The 18,550-nt window shown below is 34.0% G+C and overlaps 1 protein-coding gene across 6 annotated transcripts; it reads left to right on the forward strand.

Moving 5' to 3' along the window:
* Nucleotides 1-2,392: 2,392 nt before the first annotated feature.
* On the forward strand, nt 2,393-17,998 carry LOC129793777 (RNA-binding protein MEX3B). Of its 6 annotated transcripts, XR_008750961.1 has the most exons (4): nt 2,393-3,360; nt 7,577-8,819; nt 10,283-10,557; nt 10,741-16,580. XR_008750961.1 is itself a non-coding variant. In XM_055834103.1 (2 exons), the coding sequence occupies exons 1-2, from the start codon at nt 3,048-3,050 to the stop codon at nt 8,563-8,565; spliced, it is 1,302 nt and encodes a 433-aa protein (XP_055690078.1). In that variant the 5' UTR covers nt 2,393-3,047; the 3' UTR covers nt 8,566-9,783. The 6 variants fall into 6 exon arrangements, 1 of the variants encoding a protein (XP_055690078.1); XR_008750962.1 differs by lacking the exons at nt 10,283-10,557; nt 10,741-16,580 and adding an exon at nt 17,776-17,998; XR_008750964.1 differs by lacking the exon at nt 10,283-10,557.
* Nucleotides 17,999-18,550: the final 552 nt, after the last annotated feature.

Raw genomic sequence — 18,550 nt, forward strand, 5'->3', positions numbered from 1 at the left:
TTATTTAGGTAATAAAAATCCAAATTACCTCTCCTTAATTTATCTTTTAATTGCCTTTAATTTGTTCTAATTTTATTTCAAAACTAACTAACATTTCAAACAAAACTTTTTCTATTTTATTTAAAAGAAAATGAACTTATTCATCCGTTTTTTTGTTTCATAATTTTGTTCTAAAAGGAAGAACACGTAAAATCTCAAACAGAATCTAAGAATTTCGTTCCTCATCGAGAAATCTAAATTAGAAAAATAAATTCTCTAAATGAATCGAGTTATATATTTAAGAGAAGATAAAAAGGATTTTGTCTCTTTTACTCCATTATCTGTATCATTGGCCGCCTGTTCACTTGGCGCCTCTCAATGGGGCTTTTTTTGTGGGGCGCTAACGAACTCGTGATTTATGGAGACATTTTAGCGTGTGTTTTGGGGAGGAAAATTTTGGGGCATTCTGGGGTACTTTAGTGCGCGCTTTTTGGCTGCTGTACGTACAGTGCGAGGAAGGGCGTCGACTCTCACAATCGATTTTCTCACCCTCAAACATTGCACCACCACCACCACCCTGTAGAATAGGGGGGTGCTGCAAGGGGGTTTCAGCTCGGTCTGGGTCGTACAAGTTTATTCACCTCACTTTGGCGCCGCTGTCGCTGCCAACGCCGGCGTTTTGTGCGCATAGCCGCATGCTCATGTGTCGGGCATTCGCCTCCAAAAAAGGGTGTTACTACACCACCCAGCCACCCACCCACCCAACTCTCCCTGAAGCATTAATACGTCACCCTTTTGGGGTTCGTTTTGGGGTGGTGGATGAGTGTTTGTATTGTAAACCTGGGGACTACTAAAAAGCCTGGATCTGCTTTAGATATGGGGAGATACAATAAAATGGGGGTTCTTTCCTGGTTGAATATGAGAGTATCCAGGGGTGTAGAACTTCCTTCTCACATTGTACGTTTACACACAGAACAGAGAGAGAAGAGAAAATCAACCCTTGGTGTGAAGAAAACTTCTTTTAGCAACCCAACCACCCACTTTTGAGGTCAATGAATCCTCTTGGCGCAGAGGCGGAAACCAACCCCCAATCAACTTCCTTATGTGGCTGCTCCATATCCCACCCAAAACAGGGATGTTTATATGATGAAACTATTCCGTGAAAACCCTAGAATTTCCACGAACAAAATATTCTTTCCATTTTCCAGCAAAATAGGAGATTTTTCCTTTCTTTTTAATGTTGTTTTGTCTGGCTGCTCCTTAACCCTTTGTTTTTGTTTCTATTTTTATATTCCTTATTGTTATTTTGCTTGATATAAACCATATAAACATAGCTGAAAAGGCTGAAATGAATCTTATTGTAAATAAAAACTTTTTTTTAAATATTCAGATTAATTTGAAAAGAATAAAAAGAATAAAAAAGACTATTTAGTCACAAAAATACCTTTAAATCTTCTATGGGTTTAAAAAAATCTTAAAATGCTTTAATGAAAATCAAATTGCTTTAAAAAATCTAGAAAATGTTTTTCTAAAGCTTTGTCTGATCTTTTCTAGTCCCTAAGCTATCTGCTTCTAATTTTATAGTTTTTAGAAAAAAATCAACTTGAAAATTAAATATTTTTGTTTAATTTTCCTCGACTAGGTTCTAGACATTCTAATCGGACTATACGTTCTAAGCGTTCTAAGCATTCTAGCCTGATTGAAGTCAGGACTTAACTTAGATTTATTCCCTAAATTAAACTGATCCAAGTTCATATTATTTAGACAAACTTAGGATGAAATTAATAATTTTTGTTGATTTTTTCTAGACTGGACTGTAGACTTGACGTTCTAGTCTTCTAGACTTTTTAACCATTCTAGGTATTCTAACCGTTCTAGCCTGATTCATATCAGAACCTGACTTAGAAAGATTTATAGCAAAAATTGATCTAGAAGAATTTTATTGTGTTAAAACTAGGATTTTTCTCTAAAAGGATTTCCTTTATTTTACCTACCTATCTTCTGCTACCTATGTACTAGTTATGTACTTATATAGCAAATTAAGCTATTGCCTATTCTTATATCTTTTTTTTTCCAACATTTTCAGGAAGAACAAAGGAATTGAGATTTCTCGGGGAATTCCAGAAAGTTCAGCCAGGATGAGCTACATACATTTGCAATTCGAGCGAGCCAGCCAGCCGTTGTTGTTCAAACATCTTCTTGCCCACTTTGGGGCGCCGTCTGTGTGAATGTTGTTTGTGTATTGATTGATGAACATCGGTAAGGGGGGCCGGGGGTGGCAGTATGTGCCGGCGAACCGGCATCGTTTGCAGATGTCGTCAACCAACCTGGCCACGGAATGCCTCCTCAAAGGGTGCTACAGCCACGTCCGGATGTTTTATGTTGCCATCGCCAGCACCGAATTGTGCGAACAACGACACGACCGTGCAACCGATGCGGCTGCTCAGAGCGCGGTCTCTTGTGTATCGTCCGTCCCCACCGTGCACGTTTCCAGTCTTGAGGCAGCCGCCGTGCGATACACATGAGTGTGCCATCATTTCCTCCCGGACACTGAGGAGTCTGACAAAAAGTCCCCCTAAAAAAGAAACAAAAAAACGGTGGTGTTGAAGAAAGAACGAAAGAAGAACGAACGAAGGGAAAAAACAAAGGGACCCCACGGGATAAGAGTAGGAAAAAACGAGCAAGAAGAGCATCTGGGGTTGCCTCTGTGTGTTGTAGAACGATCCATTTGTGCGTGAGAAACTTCCCTCCTCCTGACCCTCCTTTAATAATCTGCACACATTGAACATACCGGCGGGGACGCCATTTTTTCCCGCGTGCAGCCGGCTTTTTTTGTGTGCGTTGTACGTAACATATTGCTGCTCACTGTTGGGCCCCTTCAAGGGACTAACGCATCCGTGAACGGTGGTGCAGTGCGGTGCAGTTTTTTCTTGGGCGCGACACAGTTGCGTGCGTGAAGCATTTACAAAGCTATAGGCAGGCAGGCAGCGAGAGAGCAAAAGAGCTCTGATTGAGTGCAAACACACTGCGAAGGAGGAGAAGGTGGACAAAGTGTTGGTGTGGCGAAGATGCTTGAAATGTCATCGCTTTTTGGTGATTTGAGTGATGGTGTGGTGGATACATCGAGTAATCTTGAGGATCAGAGAGCCCTGCAGTTGGCCTTTGAACTCTCAATGCTGGGGCTATCGGAATCCTTTGCAGCAGCCCCCGATAGCACAACTATACCCCAGGCATCACCGTCACCGCCTGCAAATGCCTTTGCGGCTGCCTTCCAACTTCCGCCGCCAGGACTCGATGAGCGCTTCAAGAAGTCTCAGAATATGACTGAATGTGTCCCTGTACCAAGTTCTGAGCACGTGGCGGAAATTGTGGGAAGACAAGGTAAATACAATCTTCAAATTTTTCTTCCTGAATTTTCCTTTAAATTCCTTAAAAAGGTTTTCTGTTTTTTGTAATTGAGTTTTGCTTAGAAATTCTGTTCAGTTAAAATGGCGTAAAGTAACTGAAAAATTCAAATTGTTTTGTAAAAGAAAAAATCACAATGAAAAGGCATTAGAATGCCTGCAGTTCTTTAACTATTTGAAGTCAGAATTGTTACAATTGTTAGATAAAATCGTTAGAAGATAAGGAGAATAAATTGAAAATCCTTAGATTAGAATTTGGGGCTGAAACAGTCAGACAAAGAATTATGAGAAGGCTTTAAAGATTTTGTGAATCCCAATAAGATAGAGCAATGTGTTTTAGCAGACGGTTTAAGGATAGAAATTTCCTATAGGCTTTACCTTCACCATTTTACCTTACCAAGTTGGGAAATAGAACATTTTTGACTTATTAGTTTTGCCCCAATCTCACCTATTTCTCACCTGAAAATTTTCAAATTACTTCATTCAATGTAAAATCGTTAAAAATACTCCCAAAAAAAGGTTTCCAAGCCCTGTGTTAACAACGAGGTTCCCTTGAGGAAACTCTTTAGTTCTTTGATGAAGCCCAAACAAATTAATTTTTCTGTATCACATTTGATAAGAATATTTTGGGTTCTTTATCGCTTTTCTCACCTGAAAAAAATTAAGAAATATTCAACAACTCTTCATTGCAGAGTTTGGAGACTTGGAATGTCCGGAAAGTAGATCAGTGGGATTTTCTTCTGTATAGTCTCTGTGTAGTAGTTGAGGTAGAAATGTAGAAGAGATTTTTTTTCTGGACTGATGAGGAAACATTCAATAGTTGAGGAACCCTGAAAATTCGTTGGTTTATTTTCTCTATTTCTCCATCATACAGTAGATTGCAATCTACTATCTCCCTCACGCACGATGAATGTTGCTCTGGGAGCCTAAACCCTAATCCCGGTTAATCCACGTGCTGGAGATTGGGTTTGTGAGTTGCGATTTATCAATTTTTTTCTTCTTCTTTGGTGGGGCGATTGTGGGGCATGAATGTGTGGAGTTTTGGAGGTTCCCATGAATATGAAGAGATGCTGGCTATTCTAGAATAGTTAGCTGTATGAGCGTGTGTGTGTGTGTGGAAGAAAAAGAGCCCCCGGAGAGGTGCCATCGCGGGCTTCGACCCTTGGCGAAGGAAAGGAGGAGGCACAAAGAGCGAGACTCGATGGTTGAATGATCTCAAGGCAAGGCCACATGTCTCGCGATCTCGCTCACTCGCCAGGGGTCGATCACTGGGAAAGCGCGCCAAATTGCCCCGCGACGGCTCCGCGTGAACATAAGAACATGGCATAAGCGCCCTCTCGCACACACAACAAACATGCTGGCTGGCTGAGAGACCCCAGCAGCAACCAGATGAGGAGAGCAATGCAAAAGAATGGTTGCTGTTTGGGATGGAGAGAAGGGGCCCCTTGTGTGGCTGTGTGGCACAGCAGAAGAGACAAAGACGTGTGGAACAGCTGCACTTTTCGTCCATCACCTGCCTCCGTCTGTTTGATATCCCGGCTTTTTTGTCTTGGGCGTCTCAACGAAGGGCGAGGGACCAAGACGGCAAATCGAAACCCAAGGCATTCTCCGCATTCCCGTCAGACTACACTCCATACCAATGAGCTAAGGACACATGCAACCATTTTACTTTGTTCATTCTCTATTTTATTATTTATTTTATTCTCTCATTTATTTTGCCCCAAAACATCGTCTTTCTCTGTTTGGATTCTTGGAAATTCCTCCATAATCTGTTTGATTTATTTATTTAGTTTTTGCAAAGAAATATCAACGAAAGAAGTTTTGCCAAAGAAAAGAAAAGTTTTTGGGATTTCCAGAGCGATTGGAAGAATTTTTTTTAGGGGTGTCTCTCATGTTAAACCGAGAGAGTCTTTCATCTTCCTGATGGATGCTCCCTTTTGCACGGAAATTAAACATCCCCCTTCAATATTTTCAATTTTTGCAGCCTCAGTGGAACCTTTTGTACCCTTCATAGATTCATACATAGTCTGAGAGGGGGTTCGTCATTACAAAGTTGAGAGACTTCTTTTAAAATCTTATTTTGTTGGAAATTCGATTGTAGAACTGATATTCATTTCTATTATAAAAACTGAAATATTTCCTTAAAAAATAAAGAAAAATCGAGCCATAGAACATACATAGAAGGGAAGATAAATTAGGTAATTAAACCTTTCAAACTGATTCGTTTCTATTCATGTTAATTTCATTATTATTTACATACTTAATAATAATAATAAAGCAAATTAAACCATTTTTATTCTCAATGAATACCCCTTGCAATGCAATTTCTGCAATTTCTTTCTCTGAAAAATCCTTTTTTCCCAAATTCTCTTTAAAATTTAAACAAGAAATTTAACTCAATGAAAATGCCCAAATTTTCACATCTGAAAATCACAAAAATCTCTTTTCTTTAACAAAAAGATTTTAATAAATTTTCCATTCATGCATTTTCTTGAGTTTTTGGGATTCATTTTCCTTCTCTCTGTCTCTCTGTGTGAGATTGGCTTTCCTGCCGCATTGAAATCCACCTTTTTTCACATTTTCTCTGAGAAGAAAACTAAGAGAGAGAGAGAGCGGGAGAGAGAAAAGCGAGTCAATAGCCTCTGTAGCTCGGCGGAAAATTGTCCATTGATTTTCCCCGCACTACGTTTGTGGTGTTTCCGCATTTTGCGGAGGGAAATGCGTGGAAATACGGGGCGACACCGTGCGTATTTTCACTCGTAGAACACCCCAACCATCCTCCCACCTTTCTCATCCCCAATCTGCACCTCACCAACCCCCCATGTGCCACCCTTGCCATTCCCCATCTGGGTGGGAATTTCCATGGTAACCGCACACAGACACAGAGAGAACGAGAGTGGGAGAGAATGAGCAGAATTTTCCGGCTGTGCGCCACGACGCCGGCGGATGGTTGCACTGTACATGGAGGAGGGTGGCTGTGTGTACCCAGAGAGGGGGATGCTATCACATTGGGATGGGTGAGGGGAGTTTGGTGGCTCTCGGTGAGGCGAAAAGTGCCACCGAAACATCCGCGATTGGTCGCCTGGAATGCGGAAAAGTCCGTGAAATGGAAAAAGAAGGGAACGTTGGGGGGGAAGCTAAAGGGGGGCGCGTCAGTGTGCTCTCGGGTGCTGTTTTTCGATGCAACACTGCCGCGAGTCTATTTTGAGGTTTTCTCAGACAAGTATTTTCGTCTATTTTTGCCCTACACGTCTCTTCATTTCTTTTATTGTTCATACCAAATAGTCTTTGGGCGATGGCGTCGAATCTATTGCAATTGATGCGTCTTTACATGATGAAAAAAAAAACTTTAGGCATTTTTTCTTTCTCTTTTTCTTTGGATAGTTTTAATGAATTATTTTATTGTAGGGATAATCTGTAATATTGAAAAAGTAATTTAAAGTACAATGAGTTCCTTTTTCGGGATGATTCTTTGAGGGGATTTTTAATATAAATTATTTTAAGGTAAAAAGAAAGATAATTTCAAAGAATTTTATTTCAGTCTGTTAAGAAAAATTTTTTGTCAGAAGAGAAATTATTTTAATCAGTAGAAAATCATTTAAGAAACTTATGATGATTCCATGTCTATAATTTAATTTATTTCTTGGAAGATTTTCAAACAATTCTTACTGCAAAAATCTTAAATTTAATTAGCCAGTTTATCATTTAAAAAAATCGAGTTTATATAAAATGTTTTTCCAACGACGTTTTGACCTGTTTTTTTTTCAATCAGTAAAATAATATTTTTAAGCAGTAGAAAATTTATTTCAGTCTGCAAAAAATACCTAAAGAAAGTAATTTATTTCCACTCTCAAATAGAGATGAAAAAAATGACAAAGTAACGTTTCTCTCAGGTTTTAATCAAGTAATTTAAAACAAAATTAGTTTGATTAACAGAAAAGAATTTTAGTCGGTAAAAGAAAATCTCATAAAATGAAAATTCTTCTAAAGAATAATTTCTTCGTGATTTCCTGAGAATTCTGACTACAATACAGTATTCAATTTTAACAAATTAGCACCATCACAAACCAATCTAGCGCCTCTTAAATGTATTTCCAGCGACGTTTTGCATTTTTTTTTCACTCACAAAATAAAATCTCAAAAGAAATATTAAAATCTAAGATTTTTTTTTTCGTTTTTGTATTTAATTTCAGGATGCAAAATTAAGGCATTACGCGCCAAAACGAATACGTACATTAAGACCCCGGTGCGCGGGGAGGAGCCCGTATTTGTGGTGACGGGACGCAAGGAGGACGTTGCCAAGGCGAAGCGTGAAATTCTCTCGGCGGCGGAACATTTCAGCCTCATTAGGGCATCGCGAAAGCCCACAATTGTCGGTGGGGCAAAGGCGCCCCTTGGGCCAGCTATCAACATCCCCGGGCACGTAACAATCCAGGTGAGAGTCCCCTATCGCGTTGTGGGTCTCGTGGTGGGTCCTAAAGGTGCCACAATTAAGCACATTCAGCAGCAAACGCACACGTACATTGTCACCCCGTCGCGTGACAAGGAGCCCGTGTTTGAGGTCACGGGCCTCCCGGATAGTGTTCAGGCGGCACGGCATCAAATTGAGGCACACATTGCCCTGCGCACGGGTCAGACGAGCGGTAGTCTGAGTGGTCTGGGGCAACTTCTTGGCGACGATACGGCATCTCCGGAGCTTCTGGCGTCGCTGTACAAGAATGGTTTGGGCTCACTGTTTGGGTATCTCGACGGGCAGGGTCAGACAGTGGATACGAGCACGTCGAATTCATCAGCAGCCTCAACAGCGAGCTCCAAGAGTGGCCAAATGACACGACCTGAGCTCATAAATATCTGGAAGAATCTCTCAAGCGGGGAGAGTATTGACTTCGATGAGGGTCTCGGGGAATCCCCGAGTATTTGGTCAATGCAACCATCATCCCTCCTTGAATCACGCTCATCCCCATCTGCTTCGGCAAGCCCAACGGATTCCCTGCTGAGTGGTGTTCCCCAGCAGAAGCGTGAGTGTCTCATGTGTGGCGATAAGGAAGTTACGGGAGCCCTCGTACCGTGTGGGCACAATATGTTCTGCCTCGAGTGCGCCAATCGTATTTGTGCCCCCGGGGATGCCCTCTGCCCCGTTTGTAGTCAGGTTGTGAGTCAGGCCATTCGGATTATTGCCTAAAAAGGAAGCAAAAAAATTAAATTTGGGGTGCGCCACACAGCCTAAAGAGCCCCCAAAGAATGTGGTTTCAGCCGATCTCTCTCTATCTCTATTTTTTGGGACAAAGCTAATCTCTCTCTGGAAGATTTGATGCTTACTCCCCAAAAAATAAAAAAAAAATGAAAATCCGGACAACGAATTCCCCAAACAGAAGAAAACAAAATGGTCTGATTCCCCATCCCCTTAAAAAAAATCCCCGAAGGACGCAATCAAAGGTGAGTCGCTATAAAAATAAAATTTAACTCTTAAGGCTACATAGTAGATGAACAATGATAAGCAGATTAATGTAATTGAATATTTTTGTAAAGAAAAATCTTAGAATAGTAACAGTCGATAAAAATTACTCTCGCAACAAGAATAAGCTAAAAAAAAAAAGAATTAGAGAGTAAAAGGACTTTGAGAGCTGTTTAAGCGAAAAAAAATATTCAATGCAACATAAAGAGATTTCCAGTAAATGTGGGGGAAGACACCTAAGTAGGAGCGAGATTAGGTGACCGTAGTTGCAGGTTCTGAGTATTTATTGAGAGGAGGGTAGAGAAAGTGAATGAATTAAGAAGAATTTGCAAAGAAAGATCTTCATTAAGGGGCTGTACGCACAGATAAAAACCAAGCTCTAAAAAGCTTAGAATTAATCTGTTTTAAACTGAAAATTTGTATTCTTTAAAGAAAACTTTTAAATGAATTTTATCAAATTTTACCTAAAGAAATTTCAAAAATTGAAAGATTTTGTTTTTTTTAAATAAGTGTGTTTCTACAAATAGTTTTCCATACAAATTTTCTTAATTTTTGACAATTTAGTCTCTTTTAGAGCATAAAAATTGGATTGAATTTGTACAGTAGATACCAATGAAGGCTGATAAAGAAATTTGCTATTTTGACGAATTTGATAAATAAATTAGGAAAAATTGATTTCAAAATTGCAAAATTTCAAAATTTTCAATAATATCAAAAAAAAATTCATTCATTACCCCCTCCCTCATGAAAATACTCTGACATTGCATAGCTACGGAAACGGCACACGAAATGATTCATATAAAAAAAACATAAAGAAAATATAAAACTTAAAAAGAAAACTATTAGATAATAGCAGAGATAACAAAAAAAACGGATTATAAAATGAAGAAAAAATATTTATCTAAATGAAAAAATCTAGCAAAGATATAAATACATAAATAAAAATATATTAGAAATGAAAAAATAAGGATTATAAGACAGAAAACTTTAAAAGTCTGATATTTGAAGGCAATTTTTCATCCCAATTAAATAAAAAAAACGATAGTGCGGTATATATGCGGAAGGGTTACACATAACCTATATAATTAAAAAAAAAACAATGGCATTGTATAGATATTTAGTAGTTGGACCTTAGACAAATTCCACGACGAGTTAAGAGTTTTGTTTTATCTGCTGAGACATTTTATTACGATAAAAGGTAAAACTCCTTGAAAATGGTTGAATTGGATTTATTTTTTTTTGTAAAGAAATCTTTTATTTATTTTTGTGATTTTGAAACGTTTGAGGTTATATTCGTAGACATGGCGTGTCCTTTATAAAAAAAATCAAACCAAAATGGCGCAGAAAAACTATGAAATTTCTAATACAGAGGGTGACCTTGTTTTCTTTTATTATCTTTATTTCCTTATTTGTTTTCTTTTTGTGGCTGTTAAACCTCCTATAGGTTCCACCGTAGGATCGTACGTACACTACGAAAACCTTCTGACTTTGAGAGATTAAAAGAAAGTAAAAAAAAAATGGAGGAAAACAGGGATTATCAGTTCACGCGGATAAAATGCAAAAATAAAAAAATCCTGTGGACGTAATGCAAATTATTTAAGAAAAAAAATGACAAAAAATTGATTAAATAAATTCAATGGGGCTGTGAAAAAAAATAAATTTGCAAACTAATTAAAAGAAAAATTACTGCCACTTCCCGAAATGCAAAAGAGAATAAAAGTAAACAAACAAAATGACTCAAAGACTCAAAAAAAAGATTTAATGTTAGGACAATTTTTTAGGGTTAGATTTTGCACGCATCATATGACGCACGTCATTCCATAATGCACTATGACGCCATTTTCTTTTGTTTTTCTTCATCATCTAAGTGGTGGCATTTCTTTTGTAATTATTCTTTTAAAGTTTCCTTTTGTTGGTTAATTCCCATCTCTAGAAACATCATCACAGGAGCAGAAGACATTCATTCCATCTCATACGCCATTCTTTTTTATTTATCACATTGCATCGTCACTCTCTGTATCGCGGAGAAGCATAATCGTGTAGGAGGCATAAACACATTAATGTCGGGGGTATGAAGCATATGCATTTTGCACTTGTAGAGACACTACACGCATTTTCTCATTGGCCTCAAGATTCGAACGATTCATAATTAGTGCGTGGACACATAAAAGACGTTAGAATATATTTTTTTTATTTTTAATAATTTTCTTAGCCCTATTATTATTATTTTTTTTTCAATTTGAAAATCGTTCATTTTTTTTTCTTGACATAGAGTGCCAGTACAGTGAGATATATATTATAGATGTAATATCATTAAAGAAAGAAAAGAAAAAACGTAAATTTTAAGCATAAGAATATAAGGAAGAAAATTATATCAAGAGAAAAAGGATATATGTTTTTATTATTGCCAGATGTATTTAATAAATATAAATGAAAAAGTAAAAGAGAAATGAAGAATGCAAAATATTAAAGAAAAAATAAAACGAATTTGTTAAGTTCTCGTCAAACTCTCACAAAATATTTAAATGATTAAACATAAGTTTTTATTGACACAGCAATTTGCAGCAAAAAAAAAAGAATTTTTGAAAAGACTCTCTTTATTATAAAATACAAGTTTTTTAGTATTAATTTTTTATTTTATCAATTTATTTTTATTGAAGTTTGTTCGGATTTTGTTAAATCCATTTCTTGAGTATAAATTTTATTTTTGTCTCGCATTTTTTTTCTAAGTACCTATCGTTTAATTAAAAAAAAAACAAAATAATTAAATAATATATCAGCACGTATCCTAGAGTTTTGCGTAGAAAAAGAAATTTATATATTGATGAATTTAAAAATTAAATTATTTCAAAGATTATTCACAAATTAAACTTAAAAAAATAAACATAAAATGAAGAATTATTTAAAAGAGAAAAAAAACTTAGAGATATATTGAATTTAAATTGTTAAATAAATTATTTTCTATTTGTTTTTTTGTGAAGAAGAAAAAAAGAAATAATATATTATTTTTCCATTGCCTTTTTTATAGTCTATTGCGCAAACAATTTATCATTAAATACATTATAAGATTATATATGTAATATATTATTAAAATATATTTTTATTTTTATTTTTTGCCCAATCCCAGTATTAAGTTGAACGTACTCGAAAACAAAATAAAAAACAAGAATTTATAAATAAGAAAATTTATCAAAGGGTTGTTTTGGGGAGGATTTTTCTTCTGAGCATTGAAGTTTGCAGAATTTCTGAAAAATTATTCAAATAATAGATTTTTCAGGACCTAATTGGTTTTTTTTAATTTAAAATTATGTAGATTTTTTAACCCTTCTACAACTCTCTTACAATTTAAAGAATTATTAAACATTAGGTTATATACTGCGTCAAAGAAATCTTTTAAATACCAAGAATTCGTAGTCCCGAAAGGGTTAAAAAAAAGCCAATCATTTATTTCTGTTTAAAAATTCTGCATTCTAAAAATGTTTAAAGAATCAAAAACTCTTCACAACAATTCAACTTTTAAGCGACTTTCTGTGACCTAAATTATTATTAATTATTATTATTATTTTCTGTATTCTAAATTGAAAAGAATAATCCTCCGTTGATTCAAAACCAATGTTTTCTTTAACATTAAAAAATAAATGAATAATTTTCCGAAATGGAACCAAAAAAAATGAAGTGAAAAACAATTGATTAAAAAAAATTATTTAAAAAGAAAAAGAAATTGCAAAGAAAATTAGAGAATGGATAAATAGTCAAAGAAAAGTCAGCAAGTTTGAAAGCAAAAATTTATATTTAAAGAACAAAAAAAAATGTATTTAAATATTACAAAAGAAATATATTTAAAAATGAAATGATTGAGATGAAAATAATGAGATAATGAGGTTGTGACATTCTGTTGTGTTGGTCTCATTAGGTAAGCATGATAAAAGGATAAAATCATAAATAGCATTGTGCATAAAGGTAGCAGGGATGGAGCATTTACAAGTAAAACAAAAGAATCATTTAAAAAGAGAGAAAAACAAGGCTAAAACTTAAGGATTCTTCTCCTTAAAGTAAAACCCCTGAAAAATCCTTTGAGAAAATGAAAAGATTTTCAAACACCATCACTGCTATCTTGCGCTGAAAAAAATCCATTTTGCAAATGACTTTCAAAAGAATATTAAATGTGAAGAGAAATAAAAACAGAAATATAACTTTCAAACATTAAATATAGAAGAGAAAAATATAAATTTTATAACAAGAAGAAAATGAGATTTTTACATTCTAATCGAATTGCATGGATTTGTCTTTTAATCATTACATCACAGAATTATAAGAAAAACTAAACTTCTCTTAATCATTAATACATTTATACTTCGACTTTATCTAATGGGGATCAGCTTAGAATGAGCGGAAATTAAGTAATATGTGTATATCCGTCAGATCCTAAAGAGATGATTTTTCTTTCAAAATAAAAATAAAACTCAATGAAAAATCATCTCAAAAGAGATTTGAAAGAAGAAAAAAAAGTGAACAAAAATGCAACATTTTGACTTAAAATAAATTGCCCGCAAAAAAGAAGAAAAATTTGTGTAGTCCTTAGATAAAGAAAAAAACAACACCAAAAGATATAGATGAGAAACAAGTGAATAAAATATTAACTATATGAATAAAAAAAAAAGAAATTAGAAAATAAAAAGCGATGTAAATAGAGAGATAAAATGAAATAAAAAAAAGCAAAAAGACTTCTTGACTGACTGATTTCGCGGTAGTTAGAAACGTAAAACAATATTTATATACCTAAATGAAGAAATAAATGATAAAAAATATAAAATATAAAAAATAGATAAACGTTAAAGAGATAAAAGGATGAAAGGAAAAAAAAGTAACTTAATCCGACACAAGGAGATAAAAAAAATGAGATTCTATATAGCAAGATCGTAAAATATAGATAAAATAAAAGGAGAAGAAATAACATTAAGAAAATGAACTAAAAAAATATTAGAGAGAAAATAAAAATATATATTATATTATAAAGATGATCTAACATTTATAGAGTGAAGAAAAAGAAGGGAGATAAATGAAGAAAATCTATAGCATAAACAATATTAAAAAAATAATCTTACCAAAATATATATTATATATTATATTAATATTTTAAATATTATATTAAAAAAAAACATAAACTTATACATTTAAACAGAAAAAAAATCACTATGAAGAAATATTATATAAATGAAATATATTATGATAGAGCAGATTATATAAGACAAAAAAAACTTATAAACTAGAGAAATGATAAAAAAAGAATATTTTTATTGTCTTCCGAGAAGAGACACGAGTCACAAGATTTAAAAGAAAAATTAAATTGATAAAGTAATTTAAAGTAAAAAGGAAAAGAAAAAAGATAAATAAAATATAACTTAGGACACATTCATTGGCACTTCGTGGTTGTGAAAATTGGCGGCATTTCTCTTAAAAAAAAAACCTTCAAACCAAGATAAACAATGCATTAATACTAAAAAAAAACAAGCGTTGCCCCCATTGAGAATTAAAAAAAAATCATTGAGCACCGGATTTTTTAGAAATCTATTTAAAGGAGTCTACCGGCTCTCTATGCAAAAACTTCCTTATTCATAAAAAAATTTAACCCATTTTGTCTTTAACAGAACCAAAAACTATTAAGAAATCGCTAAAGAAACTCCCCAATTTCCTCTAGGATCACATAGAGAATAGACGACAAAGATTGCCAAAAACATTGCGAAGCCATTTGCAATTTTTTTTATCCCTTTAAAAGTTTGTGAATGAGGGGTTTTTTTCTATATGTGTAGAGCCGATAATCTCCTTTAATAATTATTGGACAACCCTAATATTCCTCTCAATCTAAGATTTATCAAGAAATCGATATAATAATTTCTTTTCCCTCAAAGATTTAAAGAAAGACTAAAAATATTTTATTTCCCAACAAGGTAAAGCAAGACTGTTAAATAAAATGGGTGAAGGGTGGATAAGTTCTATAAATGAATGACCTTTGACCACGTTGGGAAATTCAATATTCTTTAACCTTTTCCTACAACTTTTCATGGGGTCATGGTGGGTCAGTCTGCTGGCGCTCTGAACTGATCATACCCAAACCGTGACGAAGCGGGTTCGATTCCCAGCTGGGTAGAAATCATCATCTACCTTTCCCTGGCCTAGCGTTTCCTACACCGAATTTCCTTTCCATTCCCTCCCCTTTCAAACAAAATAATCATACAATGCAAAACAGAAGTCATTTACTCAAAATGTCTAAAAGTATTAATTCAAAACATAAACGTTAACTTCAGTCAAAAAGTTTTAACAAATAACAGTCCTGTTAAATTCCTAACCCCTCCCCTTTCCTAATCTGGCTGATGTACTGTTTCAAGAATCAAAGTAACATTAACAAAATTTCAAGCAGAATCTTTTCAGACAAATAATTTCAAAATGTTCAAAATATTCAATTACAACTGACAGTTAAATTTAAACTAAATTTGAGGTTATGATGGGAATATTGAGGGGGGCAAAATCAATAATATAAGCCGGGGAAAAAAACAAATTACGATCTTTAAAAAAAAATCAGCCCGATATTGACATAAACTAATGATGCTTGTTTGTATTGACGTTTTCCATCTACCATCAGTCAAGGCATCACATTTCTAACATCAGAATTTACAATTGGATGCGCAAAATGTGACAAAGTGAAATTAACATCAAAATTGCAAATAACATCCTGCAAAAACAAGTGAAATTAACATCTAGAGTACAAATAACATCGTACTAAAAAAAATCTTTATAAGTATATTTTAAGGCAAATTTAATCCTTATACCTGTGAAGCTTACATACATGTTTCTGAAGTATTGTGAACATAAGGGCGTACAGTGTTCCGTTTCAATGATGAAGTATTCAGACCCATTTTTCAGACTATCACAAAACATAATCTCAAATCGGACTTTCATTAGTTTTTCTTTCACCTATTACATAGATTATATAAACTTTTATTAACTTTTTGTAGTTCCAAGGGAAAATACCCGCTAAAATGACACATGCATAAATAAAAAAAATAATATGTTAAAGGAAGACTAAGGAAGGTCTGTTTAGGGGTTTCCCTCCAAAAAATATAACCTCAAATTTGGTTTGTTTAAAGTTTAGTCTTTTTGAAAGTTTTCATACCCTTTACCGAGTAATTTTTGGTTGAGAAACTCTTTTTACAATTCATTCAAACGAATCGAATAGTTTTTGGGTCGTAGTATTCGATTAATTATCATCCCCTTGCAAATGAAATAAAATCAATATTATTTCTGATTAATTCCCAATCAAACTCACGGTCCATTTGCAAATTATTTCCATTGAAATTTTCATTTAATTTCCCATGTGAATGAAATTAATTTTTATGAAGTTTTATGCAGAAAATTATGCAAAAACTTTCAAGAGAAAAATTGAAAAATTTTTATAAATAAAAAATGAAACTTTAGAAATTTTTTTATATTTTATTCCACGAATATCCTTGGAGCTCAATTGAAAATAAAATAGTGGGTGGTGGGCAATGCCTGTTTGGGGAGGAATTTTCTTTCAAAGCAATTGCGACAATCTCATCAATCTAAAAGGGGCTTGAATTACATCTTCAAAATAAAAATAATTTCTCCTTAGCAAATAAAATAACTGAAAAAACCACCTTCACACCTTAAAATAAAAAAAAAGCCAACCTCTCAAGAAAATAAAGAAATTCAAAAGGAAAAAGAAATTTATTAGAAAATAAACCGAAAGCAATAATGAGTTGGGTGGAGATTTTTTTAAGGGGTGGGAAATTAAAGTAAAAAAAACTCCGGGAAGGATTTGTCATTTATTTTTCTAAAAAGGTAAAGATTAATAAAAGAAATGAAAATGAAGATGAAAAAATACGAAACCAAAAAGCAGGGAAATGGTTTTATAAGGAATAATTAACAAAAAAGATCTATTAATCTCACCTCTATAGGTTTATATATTTTTTATTATTAATTCCTTTTATGAGGATAAAAAGAATATTTTTTTAGGGAATATGAAAAAATGAAGAAATATTTGAAAAATAAAAACAATCACGAAATGCTCTAATGAACGTTCGATGCCATTTGATTTTTTATTTTATTATTAATCTATTTTTTATTTAATAAAAAAACTATTGAAATATTTTATTTTTTAATGTTTTTTTTCTTCTCTTTTTCCGGCGTGTGTGTATGTAAACTCTCTCTCTCTCTCTCTGCCTTTTAATGGGCAATTTATTCTGGTTATTGAGAAATGAAAATCCATAAATTTATTAAAAAAAAGAAAGAAGAAAGATTATAAAGTGTAGTAGAATTAAAAGAAAAAATAAAAAAAAGAAATGAATGATGAATAAAAAAATATTTGAATGGAATAAGAACTAATAAAAAACAGAGATTTATAGCGGAAGACCGTGAGAATAACATTTAAATCTAATGAAAAAAATAAATAAAAAATAGAAGAGAATGAAATGAAATGAAAAAAAATATTTATTAAATGATTTAATGAAAGAATGCAAAAAAGACAAGAATTATACAATAAAATATACGAAAGGAATATATTGAGCGATGAAAGAAAAAAAATGTATTTGAAACACAATAAGATATTGAAAAGAGAATGATTAAATTATTGTATACATATCCCAATTTAAAAAAAATAGATTTACTATTTCGAAATGAAAGAAAAAAAACTTAGAAAATATAGGAATATATAGAGAAAAGAAAACTGACTTAAACTCAAGAGATTTATCCATTATTTTTAAAAATCTTATTTTATTATCTATATATTTTATTTCCCCTTCATTTCCTTCCTTTACTCACATTTTCCTGCCCTCCCTCATCCCCGTTTTTCCTGCTTTCTTTATTCTTCTTATTTTACTCACATCATTTCTCCTTCTTTTTTTTGTTTTCGTTGATGCAAAGAACATCTCTGAAAGAAAAGCAGAATGAGAGAAAGAAAAATTGAAGATTCTCAGCCACACAAAATGTTTGCGAAAATGTGGAAGAATCGTGAAGAAGATGGCAAAAGAAAGAAAGTAAAAATTATTGTGAAAAAGAAGAGAGAAAAAATGTAATTTTCATCCCAACGATGTATTGAGTATATTATATATAAATTGAGTAAAGTGAATTTTTGACAAAGCCCAAACTTCCAATTTTTTTTTTCATTTTTTCCTGCTTTGGGCGGCAGCCCCACAAAAGCATCCCCCTTCAGCTCCCCTTGTGGCCCACCCAGCAGTGCCTGATGGTTCAGTGAACTCCCGGCTGCGTGTCCACATGCGCACCACCAAAAACAGGAGGGGGTGAAGAGCCTCGCGCGCCAATCGATTTGACCTCGCCGTGAACCCGGAACCCATCCTCGCGGCACAAATGCTGCGCAATTTGCCATCAAAAGGCGGCGGCGGCGGCGGCAAAACTACCCTCCCCCCTCAAATACACACTCAGTCTGCAAAAGAAAAATCCACCCCCTCCCTCCATCCTAAATGGGAAAAGGAAGAAAAAGGGAAGAATGTGAAATCCAGGAAGAGGAGGAAGAAAAAGATAAATATTCTTCCTTTTTGCATGAGGAGAGCTAAGCGTGAAAAACAAATCTTCCTCCCCTTCATCTAAGAAGGAAGAATTCTTAAAGGCAGGATGAGAGAATTTTCCAAACGCAGAATTCAATATTTTATAACATTTTCTATAATTAGGGTGGAGCAGG

Source organism: Lutzomyia longipalpis, chromosome 3, assembly GCF_024334085.1.
Source record: "Lutzomyia longipalpis isolate SR_M1_2022 chromosome 3, ASM2433408v1".
NCBI classification, from domain to species: domain Eukaryota; kingdom Metazoa; phylum Arthropoda; class Insecta; order Diptera; family Psychodidae; genus Lutzomyia; species Lutzomyia longipalpis.